Raw genomic sequence first — 21043 nt, 5'->3', positions numbered from 1 at the left:
ATGAAGCGTGCCTTTCACCAGTCTGTTTTCTTAGGTTGTCCACAAAGCCGTTTTGATAACCAGGTGGCAGAAAATTTGCATCCCCACAGCCATAAAGGAGTTAATTTTTACCCTCTTCCACTGCATCCAGCCATAGGCATGGGATTTGTGCACCCCGGGCAGAGCTGATCTGAAAGCACCAGCAGCTGGAGTCCCTTCACTACTAAAAGTTTACCTTTCCTTCCTTCAAAGCCTTAATTTCCACCTCTTCTGATCTCACTGCCTCCTGGCAGCAGGGAGCCTGAAGAGACAGGGAACTTCTGCAGCCTCGGTCGGGGCTGCGGACAGCGTTGGGCAGGAGGGACACATCTTGCTTTTGTCCCCGTGCCACAAATCCGGGCAGTGGCCGCAGCACATCCCCCTTCCCACCTCTCCTTTTGCTCCCTACCCGCAACCACCTCCAGAAACAACACAGAAACTCCGGGAGCCACTTTGCTTCTGCCCCTTTGGTGCTCACCACACAGCTCCCTTGGGTGCTGCGTTGCACACGATGCTTCTTTTTGTATGCACATTGTTGTGGCAGCCACTCGAGGGGACACCCACACCCTGGAGAGAGAGGATATAAATAAAGGCATTGCCCCTGGGCAGGGCTGCAGGTGGGCAGCAGGGAGCTGCTTTGCAGCTCCAGATCCCCAGCTCGCCCTCCTTCCAGTCCCAGAAGAGCTGTTCCTGGGCTGCCCAGCTGGTGAGGTGTGATTAAAGAAGCTCGCGTGGCGCAGACAGCCGGCACCAGGTCAGAGTCCTGCTGGCGAGGGAACGAACCTCACCCATCCCCACCCAGCCGGATACCACGATCAGGCTCCACGATGGCACCAGAGACACATCCAGCACACAGAGTTTATTAAAATACGCATTTCATGGGTCAGTGGTTCCAGATTTAAACCAGGACATACACCTTATGTAGCAGTCACCTTCTATCCCCCCCAGCCCACCAATAATTACCCTCCAGGAACACCTACAGTCTGACCACCTCCAAATACTTTCAGTCTGACCACGTCCCTGAGCTGCAAGCCACAGGAACCAGCTCAGCACCAGTAAATCCCGGCGCTCTCCTCAGCCCAGACACCAGCCACAGGTTCAGACCTGCAATTACTTGTGGGGCACTTATTTATCAGTGAGCGTCCACCTGCCAGATTTATGGGCACGGATGCTTGATGCAGTTGCAGGCAGGAAACACCTCAGCACCCAGGTCTGTAAATAAGCTCCTGGGACACGCAGGTGACCTGCAGATCCAGCTACGATCATTTATAGGTGGCACAGAGAGGCCCTGTTGCCAAGACCAAGCACACAGGCACAGCTCCAGCAGATGTGCTGCATGAACCACCGAGGGTCTCAAATCCCCCCCAAAGCCAGGTGTTCCTGGCCTCCAAGGAAGGCAAGGAGCAGCAGAGCTGTTGAACAGCACTTGTTTTTAGCTAAAGGGCACCTGGGCCAAGACTTCCCCTCACCTGTCTTGTTCCACCCTTGCTGAAATTGCAGCTTGGCAGCAGACCTGGGAGTGATCCTGCCCCCTGGCACCAGCAACCTAACAAACACCTACCTGCTGCCCAAACGGGCACTTTTCCACAGCCTGGCTGTTGTTACGAGGTGTAGAGAGTCACTGTGGGGACGTTTCCCATTCCAATCTCTCTGGGAAAAGGCCAAGCTTCTGGATAAACCCAGAGCTCATCAGTGCTGGCGGTCACTTTGGACCTGAACTTGCAAACCCGCTGCCGGGCGGCCTCCAGCGTGCTGAGAGCCCAGGAGATGGCACAGCAGGGGCTGCAGGGATGGGAGCGCCCAGCTCCTCCACGTCCATCCCTCCTACCTACTCCTACGCTCCTTGTCTCACCCCACCACCCCCCGACACCCATCTCCAGCTGCTGCAGCACCAGGTCCAGCTTCAGGGTTTCACTTCTCCCACCGCTGCTGCTAAAGAGTGGCACCTTGTCATCAGGGCCCCAAGGACACGGGTCCTGCAGGGGCCTCCAGTGCAAAAAGCAGGTCAAGTTCAGAAGAAACACACGGTTTTACTGTTTGCAAGTAGGTGAGCAAGGATCTTCCCCTGCTCATGGTGGGCCGGGGCACAGAAAATCATCTCCTCAGCCAGAGCCATGTGTTGACGAGGCAGGCGGAGATCAGCACGGAGTAGACGATGGCCTCCTTCTGCTGCCAGGCGTTGCACTGCTCCTCCAGCACGCGCAGCCTCCCCGAGATCCTCGTCAGCTGCAGGGAAAGCAGCGGGGCCATCAGCAGCCCTGCGGTACAGCACAGGAGGCTGGCGCAGGGACAGCGACGGAGGGAAGGAGAAATGGGGGGTGGCCACCTCCTTCGGGTCCTCCCGCCTGGCAGAATTAGCAGCCCTACCTCAGCCCATGAGGGGATGCTTCAGGAAAAGCTCCTGAACCATTCCCTGAAGGCAGGTGGGGGCTCTGGCCATCTCCTGCAGCCCCTCAGGGAGGAGCTTGGTGGGTCAACACACGCCAGCTCTCCCTGCTTCTCCATGAGGAGCATCACCCAGGGCTGGCTTGGCAACGCCAGCAAATCGAGCCTGAGCAACAGATCCCTGGAGCGCCCTCATCCACCCTCTTGGGGCTTTCCCAGAAAACATCCACATCCCTCCACCTCCTTTCTCACCTGCTTTCTCATTGCTGCCATCTCAGCCGTGCCGACCTCCTCCAGGGAGCTCTCCAAGGCTGGGCCAGCCTCCTGGGAGCTGCGGGAGAAAAACAGAGATGCAAACACTGCTCGAGAGGTGCAATTATCTTCCTGCACACGTGGCACAGCCCCGGGGAGCCGAGCCATGCAGGCAGTGCATGCATGCCCAGGCCGTGCCAGCTGAATGCAGCTTCAGGAGAGAGGAAACAGCACTTGCACAGCATCTCCTGATTCCCTCTCACCCCCCATCATGCATTTTTACACCCCTCCACCATGCACCCCGAGGTGACCACGACAAAACACACAGCACATGCTACAGCAGCCAAGAGCAGAAATACATGCTGCTATTTCTTTAGAGGCCCAACAGAGAGAAAACACGATATTTACCCAGCATCCATTTTCTACAGCCAGAGGAATTCACTGAGGATTGGATAAATCAGAGTTAGAGCGAGACAGGCAGACACAGACCACAAGGCCAATGCCAAACTGGAGGGATGGCATCATTTCCATCAGTGGGTGGGGATCCAGCTGCTGGGACGCAGCCACCAGCTGGGGGTACCTATCTGAACACGTGTCAGCGAGCAGAAAAGGGTCCTGTGTTTGCTGAGACAAGGATTTGCCCTCTCCCATGCCTCCCCCACAAAGAAGTGTTGCCTTCTGCCCTCGTAGCAAATCTTACTGGAAATGTAAATACGCATCCCAGCCGTGCAACACTTCCCCCATCCCTGCGAACACCGGGGCCACCCCTGGGACAAGCAGCTGCACTGGCAGAGGCTACGGATGAGCACCCCGGAGACACAGCCTTGCTCCAGGGCCCACAGCACCAAGCCACAAAATAAAAAAGGTGTACGGTGAAAAATCTGACTTGCCACGTTCAGTCTGTTGTTGCTGCCATCATGGGCTAGTGTTACCTGAGCTGGTCTGTAAACCAAATATCCCCCACAGGCACTCGCTGACACGTTATGGGTTACCAGGTGGCAAACACCACTCCTCTGGGGACCTCACGAAGGGGGAAATTTATTCCTGTTTGCAACCTGATACACATCTCACTGAAGGGAAGACAGAAAAGCACGCAGAGATAAAGGAATCTGCCTGAAAATACATTTATGAGATAACAGCTCCTCATAATGTAGCCACAGTATAATACGAAAGCCACAACAGAAAGAAAATCCAATTTCCCCCAGCACAAAGCCATTAAAACTGGACACATTCTGCAGCTTTTAATTGAAAAATCCCAGTTGACACAGGTGGCCACCCTTTACAGTAGAGACTAGAAATTACCTCCCGATGACTCATACCCTTCAAGAGGTCACTGTCGTGGAAATATTCCAGTCTCCAGCCAAGGCCAGAGATGTTTTTTGTTGTTGTTTTTTTTTTAATACATATTTCAGGATAAACAAGTCAGCTCAGTGACTTTTTATTGCTGTAGTTGGGGGTACGAAAGAGACACCGTATGTGTTTGAAACGATGCAAAGTACCAAGAAGAGGTGTTTCAAAAGGGAGATGGAGAGCTGGGGAGAGGCTCAGGGCTCACCCCGCTGTGTTACAGCCCCTCCACAAGTTACCTCCTGCCATGGTACCACGGCTAAAACTCCTCCACAGCTGACAGGAGGAGGGAGAAGGCGCTATGTGGCCACTACCCAGACCAGATAGCATGGCCAGACTTTATTTAAAAGGCCACATTTGAAGGTGTCCCTGCTTTTCAGTGTGTGCTGGCTGTCCCCTGGCAATGCCTGCAGCTCCGCTCCAGCTGGGGAGGGAAGGAACGACGTGCCGGAGTGGCGCGGATGATGGATGCTCCCTCTCCTCCCTGTCTGCCTGGAGGTTTTGCTCAAGGAGAGTTAGAAGGATTCAGCCATCCCTCCGGACTGCTGGGTGCTCAGCAGCCTCACAGCACGTCCAGAGACATCGAGGTCACCGCAGACCTGCTCCAGCGAGTAGGCAGGCGTGCTGCCCCCCGGGAGATCCTACGGGCTGGGGACCTTGGTGCAGACAATTCACAGAAAAGGTTATTTTAACCCAGACACAGCCACTGGTGCTGTGAGTCTGCAGGAGAGGGTCCGGATTGGGCCATTTGTCCTGGATTTCGATTCCCTTCCCACACTTCTCTTCGTCAAGCATGCCGAAAAAGCAGCACCGCAGAGCAGCTGAGACCCAGCAGTGTCACGGGTGATGTTAGGTCACTCGGGGCAACCAGAGGAACGGTTTTAAGCCAAGCAGGAGGTGCGAGCCCAGCTGGGTTAGCAGGGTGCACCCAGCCCGACCACACCGGGCACCCAAAGCTGAAAGAACAGGCGAGGAGAAGAGACCAGGGCAGGCGTGCAGAAGCATCCTGCCCGCGTGGCTCCCATGAGGGTTACAAAGCTCAGGCCTGGCTGCTGCCTCTGCCAGGCAAAGGAAGGTCCAGGCTGAGCAGCTGGGAGGTGGCTCGGGATGAGCCCAAGTCACCTGGGTGGCGTCGGGTCTTGCAGGGAGCCCTGGACACGGTGGAAGAGCACCTGGCCCAGGAGGTACATGGTCTGGAAGATGTTCTGCACGGAGTAGATTCTGCCCGTCTCAGCGAAGAGGGGGAATGGGGCGCTGCGAGCGGGCAGGGGGCACACATCTGGCCTGGGGTGCACAAAAACCACGCCGGTTACTGCCTGGCTTCCAACAGCAAAACCAAAGGGTGACAGGGCCCTTTGTCCCCGTGGCAGCTCCAAGCATCTCAGGGCAATGCCATCGGCAGCCAGACCTCCATATCACCAGGAGGGAGAAGCCCCTCCAGCAGTCCAGGCACAGAGGCAGTCTCTGGACTCCTCCAAAGCCAGCCACGGCTGCACAAGAAGCAAAACCTTCACCATCACGGCTCCCGGACAGCCCTTGACTTCTTGACAGTGCTGCTCTGGATTAAGCTAAAGAATTTTACCCACTGAATCCAGAGCCCAAGACTCACGAGGAAAGGACCAACTTAAACACTTTCCTGCTCACAGGGTGTGCTCAAAGAGCTGAAAAACAAACATGCTCTTAGCCCACCCTGGCTGTAACGCACTGCAAGCTCCAACAGTCCATGTAGAAAGTAAATCAAGCCCTGGCACCAGTGCTGGAGCAGGAGAACATGATAGAAAGCACTGGGAGGAAGATGGAAAGAGCTGGAGAGACTGGGACCAGCCAAAGAAGGGTCAGCACCGTACTGGTGGCCCAATGGCCAGGCAAGGACCAAGAGCACTGCCCCGAGCTGCAAGTGGGGGGATGTTGTCCCGCGTGTCTCAGAGGGCAGCAGGTCACCCCAGGGACCAGCACAGCTGCCTTCCAATGCTGCCTGGCACGAATCTCTCCGTGCCAACACCAGAAACCACTTTCCTCTTAACCAGCTTCATCCAAGAGCGGGACCAGCCCTGATATGGACCTGCCACACCTCAGGGCACCAACAGGGAACATCAAAGCACCCCGGACCCCAGAAGACGCTGCCCCTGCCCTCCCCAAACTGCTCTGGGTTCGTGCTCACCGCTCGTGGCGCGGGCCCGGGCTGTGCAAGGCCAGCTGGGTGTAGTCACTCGGAATCCTCTCCCGCCGTGATCTGCTGCTGCTGTGGCCCTGCTGGCATCAAACACAGCTGCATTAGGGCAGAGCTTGCACAGGGGGAGCCCAGCCCCACACCCCAGGCAGTCTGCAGGGTGAGGACCCTGTCAGCACGAGGGAAATGCTCAGTGGCACTGCACAAGCCCCAGCCTGGCTAGATGATGCTGGAGCAGATGGGAAGATGTGCCCTGAGCAGGACAGGGTCAGCAAGGAAGGTGTATTCTGGAGAAAAAGACCTGAACATGATACATCCAGGATTGGCTCTTAAATTTTAGGGAGGTGAAAGCACTTGAGAAGGCAGAGCAGCAGCTCCAGCATTCCAAACAAGCCTTCCTCTACTCACGGCAGAGGCATCTCTTTGAATTAGTTTCCCACTAGGTTAAAATCTGCTTTCAACTCCAACCCCACAATCCTTTATGCTGCAGCAATGAAACAGCTCCATCTTACACTTCATCCAGGAGAAACAGTGATTGAAAAGGGATTTCAGAAGTACCAGAAGGAGGTTGCAGGGGACTGCACCTACTTCAGCCCAACTCCTGCTCATAAAATGCAGTAGATCTGGCTGAATTGATGACCCAGTGTGGGATTGTGTACTGATTATGGGGTAGGAATAGGTCCCACCATACCCTTGCAGCTAGCACCCTCTGTGGGGAGGAGGTAGCACACTGCAAAATGGCTCTGGCTTGGGCTGGTAACAGACCTCTAGAGCAAAACAACTGCTGGGATGCCCACCACCAGCACAGGCAAGCCCGGTGCTCTCGGTACAGTACCAGTCGTCTGCGCTTCTGTGAGCTCGGTCTGGCTGCTACGTGCTGAAAAGGGATCTCCCCTGGGGCGGAGAGCTGGGCTGAGGAGCCTGCGGACGCGTGCCACACAACAGAGGGGACCTTCCTTTGCTGCTCCAGCAGGACGGGCCTCAGGCCGGCATCGGATATTTCTACAGAGAGGAGAGAGGGAAGCACTAAACAAACCTGAACGTGCCCCGTCGTCCTCAGGGCAGGATGGAGGAGAGATCCTCCTGTGTTGGAGAGCAAAATTACTGTGCAGAGTTAGCAGATATATATCAAAAGCCACATCCCACAGATATGAGTAGTGGGACAGCCTGGAGAGGTGAGGACTGAAAAGCAAATGAACACACCGCTCCAAGAAAGCAAGTTTGGGGAAATGTTCTCCAAAGCAGGGCCATATATCTCTGCATCTCAAAGCAGGGAGTCCACCAAAGACCAAGAGGGAGCTGTAAGAGACATGGAGGGAGGGCTTTATAAAACAGTCCTTCCCCCTAGAATATTAAAGAGCCTCACCAAACTTCAGCCACCCCAAAAAAAAAAAAAAAAAAAAGGGACATTACCTGCAAGAGAGATCCTCTCAGGGATGTGCATCCGAAAGGAAGGAGGCAGATCCTCGGCTGCAGGCTCCTCGTCCACAGGGCTGTAGCTGTCCGCCACCTTCAGCCTGCTGGGGACCTGCATCCTCTGATTGATGGCTTCGGTGAAGAGCAGGTCGCAGCGGGCTCGGTCCAGTCCCCAGAACGGCCACATCTTGGTTTTCCTCAGCTCGCTGCCAGCGCCTGCCCACGGCCACGCGGGATGAACCGGAGGGGCCTGGGGTTAAAGAAAGGGGAAAGGGGAGAAAGAAAGCAGCAGGCCTTCAAAACCGGCACCCGCACGGGGACAAGGCTTTGTAATAATCATTGTAAGGCAGCTAAACACAGGCAGAAACAGCCATAAAGGAGCTCCCGTGGGCTTTCCACCCAGAAGTAAGGGTTTTTGGCGAGCTGGGAACACACTGTTGCATTCACACACTTTAGAGGAAAAACGCGATTTTCTAAAAACAAACCACGCGCTTTGGTGATGAAATCCCAGGCTACCACGGGAAGACCTGAGGACTAAACTGTCCTCACACAGCCCCCAGTCCCGTGGGAGGGGGGATTTAATCCTGGGGCTGCCCCTAAAAAGGCACCGACCCCACAGGGGAAACCTGCGTGGGGCACCCAGCCCCATGCCCGCTGCTGCAGGGAGGGGAGGGAGCGAAGCCGGCTCTAAGCATCTAAGCCACTAGGGCCAGAAAAAAAAAAAAATAAAAGCTGTCAAAATCCGTCCGAATAAAGCGCTTAAGGGGCCGGGTTCCCCTTCCCGGCCTCAATTCCCCTTCCCTGCCCGGCGGAGGGGCTGTGGAGGCCGCCCCCCCCCCTCCCTGCCCGCCCCGCTGGGTGCCGGGGGCAGCTCGGGGTGGAGCTGGGGGCCGCTTTTAGGATTTATTCTTTTATTTTTTAGCCCTTTCAGCCATTTCCCAACCTGGAAGCAGCAGCTCTTCCTGCCCGGGCGGCCGGAGGGAGGCGGGACGCGGCCCTGCCCCTTGGCAGCCTGCCGGGGCTCGCTTAAAGCCGCCGCCGGGCGCCGCTTCCCTGCCACAGGCGACAGGCGACAGGCGACAGCCCCGATCCCCGGGCACCCTGCTGCTGTGGGACCCCAACCCAGCCCCAGCAGGTCCCCACAGCCCCCCAGTTTCTGCGGGGAAGCCGCAGAGGCTGTGGCCGCCCGGCCCTGAGCTGTGCCTGAGCAGAGCGCTTCTGCCTCAGCGCAGGCTGTGGCGATGAAAATATCAGTTTGGGATGAGCGGTGGGCTTCAACGCTGCTGAATGGGGACGGAGAGCAGGGCCTGGCCATCCAAATCCAGTTTAGAAAGGGCTTAAAATAAATCCCTGGCCGCCCTAGGCTTGCTATTTAAAGGGGATTATCTCAGAGGGTTGGGAGCGCGCAGAGGAACACGGAGACGAGCCCTGTGCCCAAATCCCCTCCTGGCTTTTGGGAAATCCCTCTGCATGTCCCACAGGATGGCCTCCAGCTCCCCCTGCCCGATGTGGGGTGCTGTTCCCAGCCCCACAGCTGCACACCCCGATCTCCACCCCACAGAGGACTTGTTTGGGAGAGCTCGGTGCCACCACCCCACAGCCGCCTCCATCGCCCCACATCACCCCCGTCCCCGTCTGGGGAAAATAAATCACCCCGTGCCACTCGGACAGTGAGGGTTTTTTAATAAATAACCTTTTTGCACAGAAATATACCAAGTTTTAACAGAATACAAACCGCAAGGAGAACGACCGCACATCAAAGACAGAGGATCCCACAGCTCCCCTCTGTCTCCCTCTGGTCTTTTCCAGCTCTGCCCCTGGCGCTCGTGCCAGGTCCTCCCGCAGCCCCCACACACACCACGGCCAAAAGGCAGCATGAAGGCTGGGGAAGGGACGAGGTGCCGGCAGCCGCAGCCCCCGTGGGCTTGTGTCCTGCCCCAAAATCGGCCACGCTGGGCTGAGGGACCTGCTGCGAGACAGCGCTGGGACCCAGCGGGGCACGGGCGGCCTTTGGGTGCTGGTGGAGAGCGGTGCTGGGGTAAACCCCACGGGGTGGCAGTGCTGGGAGCTTCTGGGCTGGGCTGGGGGGCTGGTGAGCCCCCTTCCCAGCCCGTCAGACATTGCTGGGAAATTAGAGACATCAGCGGACAGCCCCGCTGTGTGGACCCCAAAAGTGGCTGCCTAGGAATAGGGGACGCTCTGGTCCCACAGCAAAGCACGTGGCTGTGCCCTGTTCGAGCACCAGGACCACCGAGGGGTCAGGCACGGCGGGGTTCAGCCCTGCTCCTGTCCCACCAGCACGTCCTCCACACCACAGCCACGGCCACCACGTGCTGTGCCCACCAGAGCGGCTTGGAGGACAGTGGGGTCTCAATTCCCCCGCCTGCTCTGGAGGAAAAGAGCCCCAAAGAGCAGGACAGAGAAGTTCAGGGCAGGCAGAGGGGAGGTTTGGCACATCCACAGCCTCCTGGTGCCTGCATGCCACCTCTGGGGCAGGCACCAGGCAGGCCACCTCCAGGAGGAAGGAGCATCCCCACTGCTTAAAGTCCTGCGACCACCTTTGGTGGTTCCCAGGTGACTGACCTCACCGACAAGACCACCAGGAGCCTTCCTCAAATTCCAAGGGGATCTGGGAGATCACAAAACACCTCCCTGAGGGCTCCCTCCCCCTTCTCCCAACAGCACAACCACCACTGCAGGCACCGCAGGAAGGGATGGGCTCCCTGCTCCCACCAGGCAGCAAACACACACGAGGGAGGCACTTGCTCCCCAGTCACAACCGGGGGGACAGGCAGAAATCAGCACCACCCCTCCTGCATCCCCGGCCCCTTAACGAGAGCACCGAGCAGCAAAACAGGACCCGGCGAGGACTGTGGTCGCAGCACATCACGAACCAGCCCTGATGATGCGGGCATGGAAAGGACCGACCCCAAAACCAGCCCCGCACGTGCCCCGGGTCCGTGAGCTGGTGTGCGCGCAGGGTAAGGCTGAGCAGAGCCCCGGGGAGGCAGTGAGGCTGTTTTAATCGTGGGAAATGTTACGTCTGAGGGCAAGTGAGGAAATCAAACGCACCATGGGGAGACCCCCGCGTTGAGCCAGGAACAAGCTGCTGCTCTGCCCTGGCTGCTGCAGCACTTCTGTGAGCGGGGAGCGAGGGGAAGGAGACGGCTGGTGAACCTCGGAGCCATCCCCGCATCCCATCCTCGCCCTGCCTGGGGACAGCTGGTTTTGGTAAGGAGGGTAAGGCTACTGTGTGATGGCACCAAGTGACGGTACGAGTGAGATGGGGAGCCAGCTGGCACCTGGAGGGGGTCCCGGGCACGGCAAGGGGTGGGGGGTGAGTGAGCGTGAGTGTGGGAAGAGGCAGCGGGGGCGCGGCCCCGCTATTTGGCCGCAGTGGGGGCAGCAGCCACGATCTCTTCGTATTTCGGCGGCGGGTCGCTGTAGGAGATGCTGGTCTCCTCGCTGCTGCTGCTGCTCTCTGGCTGCCCTGTCACCTCCTCGTAGGAGGGCGGAGGGGTGGCACTGGACAGTCTGGAGAGGACGGAGACCGAATGCTCCGGCGGGCAGAGGGTGCCATCCTGCTGCGGGGCGCCTCCTGCTCTGCCATCCCCGGTCCCCCGGCTGCTCGCTTCTCGCTGGTTTTCCCCTTGGCTTTGCGACCGCTCCCGGTACACCATGACCCTGGGGAGGCTGCGGCCCGTTCGGCTGGCCAGGTAGCGGTTCTGGGCATAGGAAGGGCGGTGGCGGGTGGCCTTCTGCAGCTGGCACCTCCAGATGATGAAGAGGGCGATGACGATCAGCAGGGCCACTCCCAAGAGGGGCACCACCACGTACATGGCGTCTGAGCGCTCTGTGTTGTGCCCGGGGTCCTTGACAGAGTAGACGGAGTTGGTGTAGCCCTTCCAGAACTCCATCTGCAGCGGGAAGAGAGAAGGAACCGTCACGTGCTGGCACACGGGACGAGCAGCCCCTGACCATCCCCAGGCCCCAAAAAGAGGCAGAGGTTTCTTGGCTGCCTCGCAGCACCCTCAGCGGGGCTGCGAGCCACTCTGCCACCATCCGAGCCACATGTGGGACCCAGCTGGAAGCGCCTCACGCATCCAGCGAGGGGCAGGGGGGCACAAACTCACCGTCTTCTCCTTGTTCTCGAACACTTCCTTGACCTCCTCATAGCTGCAGACCTCCTCGATGCACTCCCGCTCGATGGTGCCCTGCCGAATCTCCTCCAGGAAGCCGTTGGCTCGGGGAAAGCGCTTCAGGACCGAGTGGGCATTCCTGGCCCCCAGGAACACTGCAAGACACGAGGCACAGATGCTGAACGGAGACAGCCCCACTCCTGGCCTCTGCCCAGCCAGGCTTCCCCACCTGCGGGGCTGCAAGCACAGGATTTAGGGGGAACAGGCACCCCAAACATCACCCAGCCCCGAGCTGCAGCTCAGGGTGCCCGCTGAGACAGGGCACAGCCAGTGGGGAGCTCCCGGGGGCTGCCCAGAGACACGCAGCACCAGCAGCATCCTTCCACCAGGGCAGAGCCGAGGAGGAACACGGGCACCCCAAAGCAGCAGAGCCCCCTGGCACTGCTCCAAAGTCCTTTTCCTCTCAGAAAGTCATTGCCTCTCAGAAGAGGCAGGCCAGGGGCCAAGCAGATCTTCAACAAAGCACAACCCCAGGCCCAGGAGCTGGCCACCACAGCCAGACCCGAGCAATGACTTGGGGCCAGCACCTGCCCACCCAAAGCTCAGGCTTTAGGAGGTCGTCCTGCACACCCAGGGACAGCACGGGGATTGTGAGCCACACACTGAACGGGGCTGAGCAACCTCTCCTCACGCACGGCACCACAGAGCACATGCTCACCAAGCGATCAAACCCAACCTTCATTAGCAGCCTTTCACCAGAGAGACTGACAGGTTCCCTTCTGCTCCATCTTCCCTTCATCCTGCTTCTCAAACAAGGCAGCACGGTGGTTGTGAGAAAATTTGTAAATGTCAAGGCAGGGACAGAGTAAGCAGCTACTACGGTGCCGTGCCGTGCTTGGATACCGTGCTCCCGTTGTGCTGTGTAGGTGCATTTTCTCCCCTGTGATTTATTAATGGCCTGCTCCAGTGAGAGAGCTTGCAGAGGGCTGAGCCACTGAGGTGTGAATGAAGAACAGCATGAATGATGTGAGTCAGAGACTTTCCCTTCAGAATCGACTTTATTATGCCTTTTTTTTTTTTTTTTTTCTAAATAACAAGGACAACCAAAAAAAGCATCTTCAAGAGGAACAGAAGGCATCTCGCAGGAGGGCAGGGACCAGCTTGCCTTGGCTTTCCCAGTCAAGGAGCGCTGTCCTGGCTGAAGAGCGAGCGGGTTGGCAGGCCAGCCTTCTCTTGAGCCTCTCCAGAAATAGAAGAAATTTTACAAAGATAGTATCAGTCCTGCAAACATCCTGTCTTTCCGTGGAGAAGTCCGGTCTCACCTCCTTGAGCTTCTTTCTGGCTTCCTCAGCACCCCTTGGAGCAACGAGCTCGGCTGCAGATCTCACTTGCAGGTTCTCCATCCCCGCAGATACCACTTGAGCCCTTCCCTGCTTTGCTGAACTGGCCACTAGGACAGAAATAAACACAGACACACAGACAGGCAGGTATCACAAGCAACGTCCCAGCTGACAGCACGCTGCCATGGGGGCATGTGCCTCTTCCCACAGCCAACCTCCCTCAGGGACCCAGAAATGCCAGGAGAGCAGAAACTAAGTCATTGCTCCCTCCTCTTTTACGTGGAAAGCGCTAATAGCAGAGCAGGAAAAACAACGTCCTTCAGGAAACAGGAGCCTTGCAAACTCCTTCAAGCAGCCTGGATTCCCCAACCCACACAAAAAGCCCAGCAAGGGCTGTCCTGACTCCTCGTGCCTCTCCAAGCCTCCCCACACCAGTGGGAGCACCGGTGCCCAGGAAAGATTGGAGCTTTAGGCAGGGGGAGCAGGAGCTCGCTGCCATCCCCGCTGGGTTTCCTAAGGAACTGCTGGCCCCTGGCGGCAGGCAGGCTGGGCCGTGCCTCTACCCACAGCCCTGGGGAACCCCAGAGCTGCTCCCTGCAGAAGGACACACGGCTGCAGCCCCGGCACGCTGGGAACGTGCCCACCACCACGCAGCACTCCTGCAGGTGACAGCCCTCACGAACGGGACCACTCGGCAGGGGGCACTGCCACCGCACGGGACACCTCCCAGGGACAGCAAGTGCTGCTAAGCTGGTGCCCAAGCTCTGGGAGGGAGAAAGGGCAGCAGGGCAGGGAGCCAACTGGGTACCCTCATTAGGGCAAGGTTAAAACCACCTTTTAGAAGCGCTGTTTAGAGCAGAACTTTTCTGGTGATCTCTGCTGCCTCCCCCACCTAGCAGAGAGCAGATAAAAAAGCAGACGTACCTGTCATGCCGGAGTCCTCCTCCTCCTCCTGCCCAGCTTGGACACGGCCTCCACCTTCACAGCTGGCTTCAGCAACACCCCGAGCAGACCCTGAGATCCCAGCCACATCTCCAGCATCTCCAGGCCAGTCCCTGCGGCCACCAGCTCCAGCTGGCCACAGCTGCCAGGCACGGGCTCCTTCGGACGCCAACACACAGCGTGCCCCAGCAGGGCCGTGCTACGCAGCTGCAGCAGCTCTGGGAGTGCAGAGCCACAGTGCCCCTGGCCACGAGGGCTTCAGGACAGTGTGGCACAAGTCACAGGCCACCAAAAAGCCTCAGGGAGGGCTGCAAGCCTAATGGGAATAAAGAAACGCTGCAGCACGCAGGCACTCCTGGGGAGGTCAGCCCTTCTGCACCTCCTCTCAGCTCCCACCTTGTGCAGAGAGAGGCACAAGGCAGGCTGGACCTCAGACCACATTCAGGGACAGCAGTCACAGCATCTGAGCCCCCCATAAAAAGCCCAGGCAGCCCTTTGCTTGTGAGCTGACCGCGAAGCGCTGCCCTTCTCCCCTCCAGCACCACTGCCACCTGCAGCGGGGGACACTTACTTGCCATGCTGCCTCACTCGGCTACGGGGAGCTCCCACCTACCTGCAGGGGGAAATAAATAAATAAATAAAACAAAAATAAACCAAACGGGAGAGTCGCTGGCAGCTCACGCTGCAGCCCAGCAGCCCCAGCCCTGCCCCACCCGGGCCAGGCTCCCACACCAGCTGCCAACCGGGCGCTAGGAACCCCCCCCACCAAGTAAACCAGGCCCAAGCTGCAGCCGTGCCAAGCTCCTGGCTTTATTGGGGTGCTCAGAATTAATTAACAGAATTAACAGGATTAGGGGTGCGCCGAGAAATGGCCCCGGCCCCGCGCCGCTCCCCCCCCCGGCCCGTACCTCATGGCGGCCCCGCGCCCCGCCGCCGCCGCCGGGCAGGAGGGATGCGGCCGCAGGCCCCGCCCCCTCACCGCCCCCGCCCAATCGCGCCCGCCCGCACCGCCCCCTCCTCCTCCTCCCGCCCCTGCCATAGGTGGGTGGGGCGAAGGGGCGGGACTTGCTGCCGCTGAGGACGCTGGGAGTTGTAGTCCCGAGGTGGGGCTGCCGCCCCCTGAGGGGGGCACCCGCAGGGTGGCTCCGGGCCCCCGCGGAGCCTGGCGGCGGCTGCTCGGGGCGCTGGGCTCACGCCTGGCCCTGCAGCGGGACGGCCCCTGTGGTGTTCACAGCCCCCATAGTGCTCACGACCCCTGTGGTGTTCACAGCCCCTGTAGTGTCATGGCCCCCACTCATCTGTGGTGTTCATGGCCCCTGTGGTGCTCGCAGCCCCTGTGGTGCTCATGGCCCCCGTCCCGTCCTCCATCCCCACACCGCTCACGGCCTCGCCCTCTCCATCCCCACACCACACACGCCACCCTCACACCGGCCGCACCGAGCCGGCTGCTGGCAGCAGGGAGCCAGCCCCAGTCATAAGCACAGCACCCCCAGCATCGCCCTCCTCTTCCTCCTCATGGTCCTCATCATCATCATCCTCTTCATCCTCCTCATCCTCCTCCTCCTCCTCCTCCTCCTCGCTGCCCGAGTCGTCGTACAGGCAGAGTGTGGCCTGCACGGGGAAGTTGCGCAGCAGGCTCTCCCCCACGCCATACAGATAGTCGAAGGACTTGGAGCGGGGCCAGAGCAGCCTGTGGGGGGAGACGGGCGATGGATGAAGGCCTCCCCCCCCGCTGCCTGCCGCCCTCGGGCTCGTTAGGGGCATGGTGGCAGGGCCGTACCTGACCGGGTGGTGGAAAAGCATCAGCGCCTTGCTGGGGTTGCCGTCCCCCGCCACATCTGCCACGTCCAGAGGCTGGGCCTGAGGAGACAGAGCCAGGGTGGGAGCTGCCCCCGGGGCTCCTGCTGCCATGGTGGGGGTGGCAGCAGGGGCATTTCTCCCATTTCTCTCCCATCGGTGCAGGATTACACCTCACAGCCCCCATGCAGAGTCCCTATGGAGCCAGGCTCCTCCCAACCCTGCTTTTCCTCACTCCTCTTCCACTGGGATTTAGGTCCCTGCGTCCCCACAGAGGAAGCTGGCACCTAAACCCCAGACAAGGGCCTTTTGCCAGAGTAATCCCCCCCGCTGTGCCCAGGCGCCCCGCTAACCCCCTGAGGAATGCCCGCCGGGCCGGGAACAGGCGTCCCTTTGAGGCCCCCACAGAGCAGCCATGTGTCCGGAGAGGCGATGTGCTGGGGGACGTGGGTGCCAAGGGTGTCCCCTTCTCACCCCCTTTTCCCTAGGGACACAGCCACCCCCACGCAGGCTCCAGCTAGCTCTGGCTGGGGGGCAGAAGGGATGTCAGGGTGAAGGGACATAGGGGTGAAGGAGTGCGGGGCCACCAGGCTGCTTTTCTGCCTTTTTTTCTAGGAAAAGGGGAGCCCCAGCAGGGAGCCCAGCACTCACAGTGTCCGTCTGTTCCCTCTGCCGCCCGGTCACCTCCTCCTCCTCTTGGGGCAGCCACGGTCTCCAGAGAGGCAGGGGCCTGGGTGAGGACAGCAGCTTGGTCACAGTGGCTCTGCACCCCCAGTGCCGGGGTCCTGACCCAAGCCAGGAGCAGCGCAGCCCTCACCCAAACCCAGCCAGAGCCCACCCACCCCGACCCAGGCAGGCAGCACCCGAGGTACCTTCCCCTCTGCTCCAGCCCCGGGGCTGGGTGAGCACCGTCCCGGGGCACCGGCAGGCAGCGGGGAGGCAGGCGGCAGGCAGCACCTTCCATATGGGCAGCGGCGTGTCCCCTCCGAGGCTGCGAGCCCTTGGCAAGGATGCTTTTATAGCCCTGCCCCGGCCAGGGACTCGCAAATTCTTCAGGGCAGGGGAGCGCGGGGCTGGGGGCAGCAGTACGGGTGTGAAATTTGTCCCAGTTGTGTAAACAGAGGGCTGGGGGGGACTGGGAGCGGGGTGCTGGGAGCTCCGGTGGAAAAGCAAAACACAGAAGGGAAAAGTTAGACACCGTTTGTGAGAAAATCACCAGGGGCACCAGGGGGGCAGCGGAGGAGGGCAGAGACAATTAAGGAGGATGATTAAGTGCTCGTTGTAGCCGTTTGCATAAGGGAGAGGGGATTTGGGAAGGGCTCAGGAGTGCTGGGGCATCACGGCAGTGTGCGATGGGCACGGTGGGGCAGCGTGATGGGCTGAGCACAGAGCAACCAGGGTGAAAGGATGCTCAGGAGAGGACAGGGGGAAGACAGAAGGCAGGGGGTGACACGGTCCTGCCCAGGTTTGTACCCCCCTGGCACCACTACACGCCCTGACCCCCTGTAACGCCCCTGTTCAGGCACTCGAGGCGAGGTGCTGCTGGCGGGCAGGTCACCTCCCGGTCCTGGGAGAGTTTCAGTTTGGGACAAGGAAAGAAAATAGCAAATGGTCCCTGCTGTAGCTCTGCCAGTGTCCAAACACCGGCCGGACCTGGCCGGGCTCCGAGTGCAATTTGTCACCGGGGGCCCCCCCTGCCCTTCTCCATCTGCGGCAGCCGGGGAGCGGGAGGGGGCACGGCGCGAGCACAGCCCTCATTACCGTCCCCATTTGCTCCTCATTTGGGCCAGGAGCCTTGTGATAACAAACCCCGCGGAGCACGAGCAGGGCTGGGGAGTTCAACCTGCCAGCAGCGGGCACGCAGCCCAGCACGGATCAGACCTGGGCACAAGATGAAACCAGCAGGCACCCGTCGCTGGGGGTGCCGGGGTGCCACGGGACACCGCGCCTCCTGCCCGCTGCACTGCCCCATGGCAGCTCCCAGGGGCTGCTGAGCCCCACAGGCAGCAACAGCCCCGATGTGCCCCCTGCCAGCCGGGCATCACCACCAAAGGTGAAGGTTCCCTGGAGCCCACAGGGTGAGGGAGGAATTTGGCTCTCTCTGCAGCTGGTTCTCCTCCTCGCTCTGCTCCCTTCGCTCCCCCCCGCGCCACGAGCCCCCTGCAGCCTGGCATCCCAAGCCACTTAGGCAAACCCTGATAATTAATAGAAAACAAGCAAAACAAGGCAGCCCAGCTCCCCAATCCTTCCTGATGCCGAAAGGGTTTAATTCTGATCTGCAATAAGCCTCTGATCCCGGCTGAGATTTGTAGATGGATTTTGCAAAGCCGCCGCAAACAACTCGCGGTCCCTGATCCCCGGGTCCCCGGCCACTCGCCCTGCCCCACCGAGCCCCCTCCGGTCCCGTTCGCCTGCAGCCTCCCTTGGCCCCGCATCCCCAGCCGCCTCCGTAAGTACCGAGCCCTCGCCTGCCTCAGTTTGCCAGCCCCACAAGGGTCCCGGGGTGCTAATTTAGGAGCAGCAGCCCTAAGACGGAGCAGAGGGGCTGGTTCGTGCCTGGGAAAGGAGACAGGAGTGAGGGAACTTTGGGAGCAGACCTCGGAGGTGCTGCAGGGGCTGCACCCTCAGCCGGCAACTTTCCCAGGGCGCGAGGCCAGTGGCCGGGCGGCACCGTGTGGTTTGGCGTTTCGCAAGAACCGCACCAGGGGGAATTTTGAAACAAGGTGAAGGGAAAACAAACCTGCGCCTGCCAAAACCCCGCTGCCCGCTCCAAGGTGGGGAGGGGAAACTCCCACCACGGCACCAGCACCCCCGTAGGGAGCAGGGGCTGCACCCCACGGCAGGACGGGTCACCCCGCTGTGCCCGATGTGTTTCTGTCCTCCACGGGTCTCTGGGCTCTCCTGGGGACACAGGTGTCACCGGCACCTGCCGTTCCTCCCTGTCACCGTGCCATGGAAGAGCTGGCAGCCAAAGTTCAGCCTCGAGAGCGCATCCTCTTGTCCCAGCCCCGCTGGAGCGCAGGGTGGGCAGGCAGCAGCAGAAGCCTTAAGTGAGCCCCGATGGAACAGGAGCAACCCCCTGCCTCCGGTGGGGAAGCCTCGGGGGGTCACCACCCAAATCTCCACCGGCAGGTCCCGAACACACAGCACGCAGCTGCAGCTTTTTGGCTTTTTCCCTCCGGACAGCGGAAGATAAGGATTAGCTGAGCCTGCAAAAGCAGCTCGGGGCACGCGTGGCAGCGAAGAAATATTTCCATCCCATACAACACGGGGGGGCAGGAAGAGGCAGGGGGGAGGCTCGCACCAGGAGACGCTGCTCTCCTTGCCCTTGCACCTCCTGGTCCCGTGGGAGATGGCCCCGCGGGGCCGGGCGGGCTCCCCATCCCTGCCCACGGCCGCGGCAGCAGGGAGAGCTTTGGCGTCCTGCCCGGGCAGCGCCGCTCTGCCTGCCTCTGAAGCTTGCCTGGGAAGATAACAGAGGTGAAAGGGTGCTTGGCGCGGCTCCACGGGCTCGGGTCAATCGTTAATCGGGGAGGGATTGCTCTCCACTCTTGCAGGTAACCTCTCCTCCCCTCTTGCTCCCACCCACACGCGGGGCCCGCACAAAACTGGCGCCCAGGGGAGCGGGACGAAGGCTCGGCCCGGCGAGAGGAGCCGCCAGCGGGGCCATGGCAAGGTAAGCGCGCGGGAGGAGGACAGGCGACGCCCGGCCCCACCATGGTGTCCATGGGGCTCCAGCTGGCCGGCTACACCATCGCCTTCCTGGGCTACGTGGGCACGCTGACGACCACGCTGCTGCCCAGCTGGAAGATCAGCTCCTACATCGGCTCCAGCATCGTGACGGCCGTGAGCTTCACCAAGGGGCTGTGGATGGAGTGCGCCACGTACAGCACGGGCATCACGCAGTGCGACATCTACAGCTCCATGCTCAACCTGCCCTCCGACGTGCAGGCGGCCCAGGCCCTGATGGTGAGCTCCTGCGCCGTCTCCTCCCTCGCCTGCCTGCTGGCCGTGGCCGGCATGAGGTGCACCGTCTTCGGCCAGGGCTCGCCGGGCAAGGACCGCGTGGCGGTGGTGGGTGGCGTGGCCTTCGTCCTCGGGGGGCTGCTCTGCTTCATCCCGCTGGTGTGGAACATCCACGTGGTGCTGCGGGACTTCTACAACCCCATCCTCCCCGATAGCACCAAGTACGAGATGGGGGAGGCTCTTTACTTGGGCATCATCTCCTCCTTGTTCACCCTCATCGGCGGCTTCATCCTCTGCGCCTCCTGCCCTTCGCGGGACTCGCCGGTCGCCTACTCCAACGCCTACCCGTCCCGGCTGCTGGCGAGCAAGAGCCCCCAGCCCTCCGTCAGCCCGACGCAGAAGCCCAAGAGCGAGTTCAACTCCTACAACCTGACGGGATATGTCTAGCGGCGGCGGAGCTCCTCTCCCAGCTCCCCCAAACGCCTGGGCTGGCAGCGAGGGAAGGCAGAGAGAGGAGAGGACGCGGGGGCACCCCCCCTGCTCAGCCCGCTCAGGTTTTGACTCTGGTCACTTTGACTGCTAAGAAACCCAGGCTGACGGTGAAGGACCCCGAACCTGGCTTCTGTTCCCACCGTGGTGCCGCCAGCCTGCAGGAGCTGCCCCCATGAGACAGTGACTCTGTGCCCCCCCCAGGGCTCTCCCGCTGCCACGGAGGGGTTGTGGGGGGATCGGGGCACCCCCAGGGGCCCTGAATCACCGCGGGAGGCGGGTGGGGGCGCAGTGCTGATTTCAAACCGATGTCGCAATAAATCTGTGTTTCTAGCTAGGCTGTGACTGAGCTTTCCTCCGGCACCAGGGGGCCAGAAGCCCCCCAGTACCTCACCTGGCAGGGTGGGCTGTGACGGGGCTGTGCTGGCCTGCCCAGTGCCCGTCACACACAGGGAGCCCCATCCCTTGCTCTGGGTCTTACAGGAGACAAGAAATAAAACACGGCGGGGGCTTGCAGGCGGGTTCTGAGCCCGGGGGGTCCCTGCAGGGGCTGGTTTGGGATGGGGAGGCAGGGCCGAGCCCTCCCCACGGAGCCCTTGGGTCCAGGTGCAGGCAGCCTGTGGCGGAGCAACGGGTGCGTTTACCTCCCGTGCCAGCTCCGATGCCCGTCGTATCCTGCATCCCACTGCCAGAGTCGTGATAACCCCTGCCCCCCGGAGGTTTCAGTTCACCTGTCAGCCCCTTGTAAAACGATTTAGATTAGGCTCCGGCGAGGAGGGCAC

The 21043-nt window shown here is 60.4% G+C and overlaps 4 protein-coding genes across 10 annotated transcripts; 1 reads left to right on the top strand and 3 right to left on the bottom strand.

The window, feature by feature from the left end:
• Positions 1–860: 860 nt before the first annotated feature.
• LOC309882948 (mitochondrial fission factor homolog B-like) lies at positions 861–8621 on the bottom strand. Of its 3 annotated transcripts, XM_082770486.1 has the most exons (7): positions 8532–8621; positions 7586–7838; positions 7008–7174; positions 6164–6255; positions 5125–5286; positions 2656–2734; positions 861–2244 (listed from the first exon to the last, which is right to left on the bottom strand). In XM_082770486.1, exons 2-7 carry the CDS (start codon positions 7773–7775, stop codon positions 2113–2115), a joined length of 822 nt encoding a protein of 273 aa, XP_082626612.1. In that variant the 5' UTR covers positions 7776–7838; positions 8532–8621; the 3' UTR covers positions 861–2112. The 3 variants fall into 3 exon arrangements, with proteins under 3 accessions (XP_082626612.1, XP_082626613.1, XP_082626614.1); XM_082770487.1 differs by lacking the exon at positions 8532–8621 and having other exon boundaries at positions 6164–6252; positions 7586–8250; XM_082770488.1 differs by lacking the exons at positions 5125–5286; positions 8532–8621 and having other exon boundaries at positions 7586–8252.
• Positions 8622–9300: 679 nt separating this feature from the next.
• On the bottom strand, positions 9301–14972 carry PRRG3 (proline rich and Gla domain 3). 5 transcript variants are annotated; one of them, XR_014318379.1, is made up of 4 exons: positions 14918–14972; positions 14581–14622; positions 13992–14325; positions 12749–13177 (listed from the first exon to the last, which is right to left on the bottom strand). XR_014318379.1 is itself a non-coding variant. In XM_082770422.1 (3 exons), exons 1-3 carry the CDS (start codon positions 14585–14587, stop codon positions 10972–10974), a joined length of 702 nt encoding a protein of 233 aa, XP_082626548.1. In that variant the 5' UTR covers positions 14588–14624; the 3' UTR covers positions 9301–10971. The 5 variants fall into 5 exon arrangements, 2 of the variants coding, with proteins under 2 accessions (XP_082626548.1, XP_082626547.1); XM_082770422.1 differs by lacking the exons at positions 12749–13177; positions 13992–14325; positions 14918–14972 and adding exons at positions 9301–11505; positions 11722–11882 and having other exon boundaries at positions 14581–14624; XM_082770421.1 differs by lacking the exons at positions 12749–13177; positions 13992–14325; positions 14581–14622; positions 14918–14972 and adding exons at positions 9301–11505; positions 11722–11882; positions 12497–12563.
• A 459-nt stretch (positions 14973–15431) lies between these two features.
• RIPPLY1 (ripply transcriptional repressor 1) lies at positions 15432–15920 on the bottom strand (the record flags this gene model as incomplete). The annotated part of the gene is made up of 2 exons (XM_082771106.1): positions 15432–15699; positions 15790–15920. 2 exons carry the CDS (start codon positions 15918–15920, stop codon positions 15432–15434), a joined length of 399 nt encoding a protein of 132 aa, XP_082627232.1.
• A 3402-nt stretch (positions 15921–19322) lies between these two features.
• Positions 19323–20229, top strand: CLDN2 (claudin 2). The gene has a single exon (XM_082771201.1). The coding sequence runs from the start codon at positions 19524–19526 to the stop codon at positions 20217–20219; it is 696 nt and encodes a 231-aa protein (XP_082627327.1). The 5' UTR covers positions 19323–19523; the 3' UTR covers positions 20220–20229.
• Positions 20230–21043: the final 814 nt, after the last annotated feature.

This window comes from Aythya marila (assembly GCF_965140915.1).
Source record: "Aythya marila genome assembly, chromosome: 13".
Taxonomy (NCBI): domain Eukaryota; kingdom Metazoa; phylum Chordata; class Aves; order Anseriformes; family Anatidae; genus Aythya; species Aythya marila.
The sequence above is the reverse complement of the archived record's forward strand: the minus strand, read 5'-3'. Positions and strand labels throughout refer to the sequence as shown.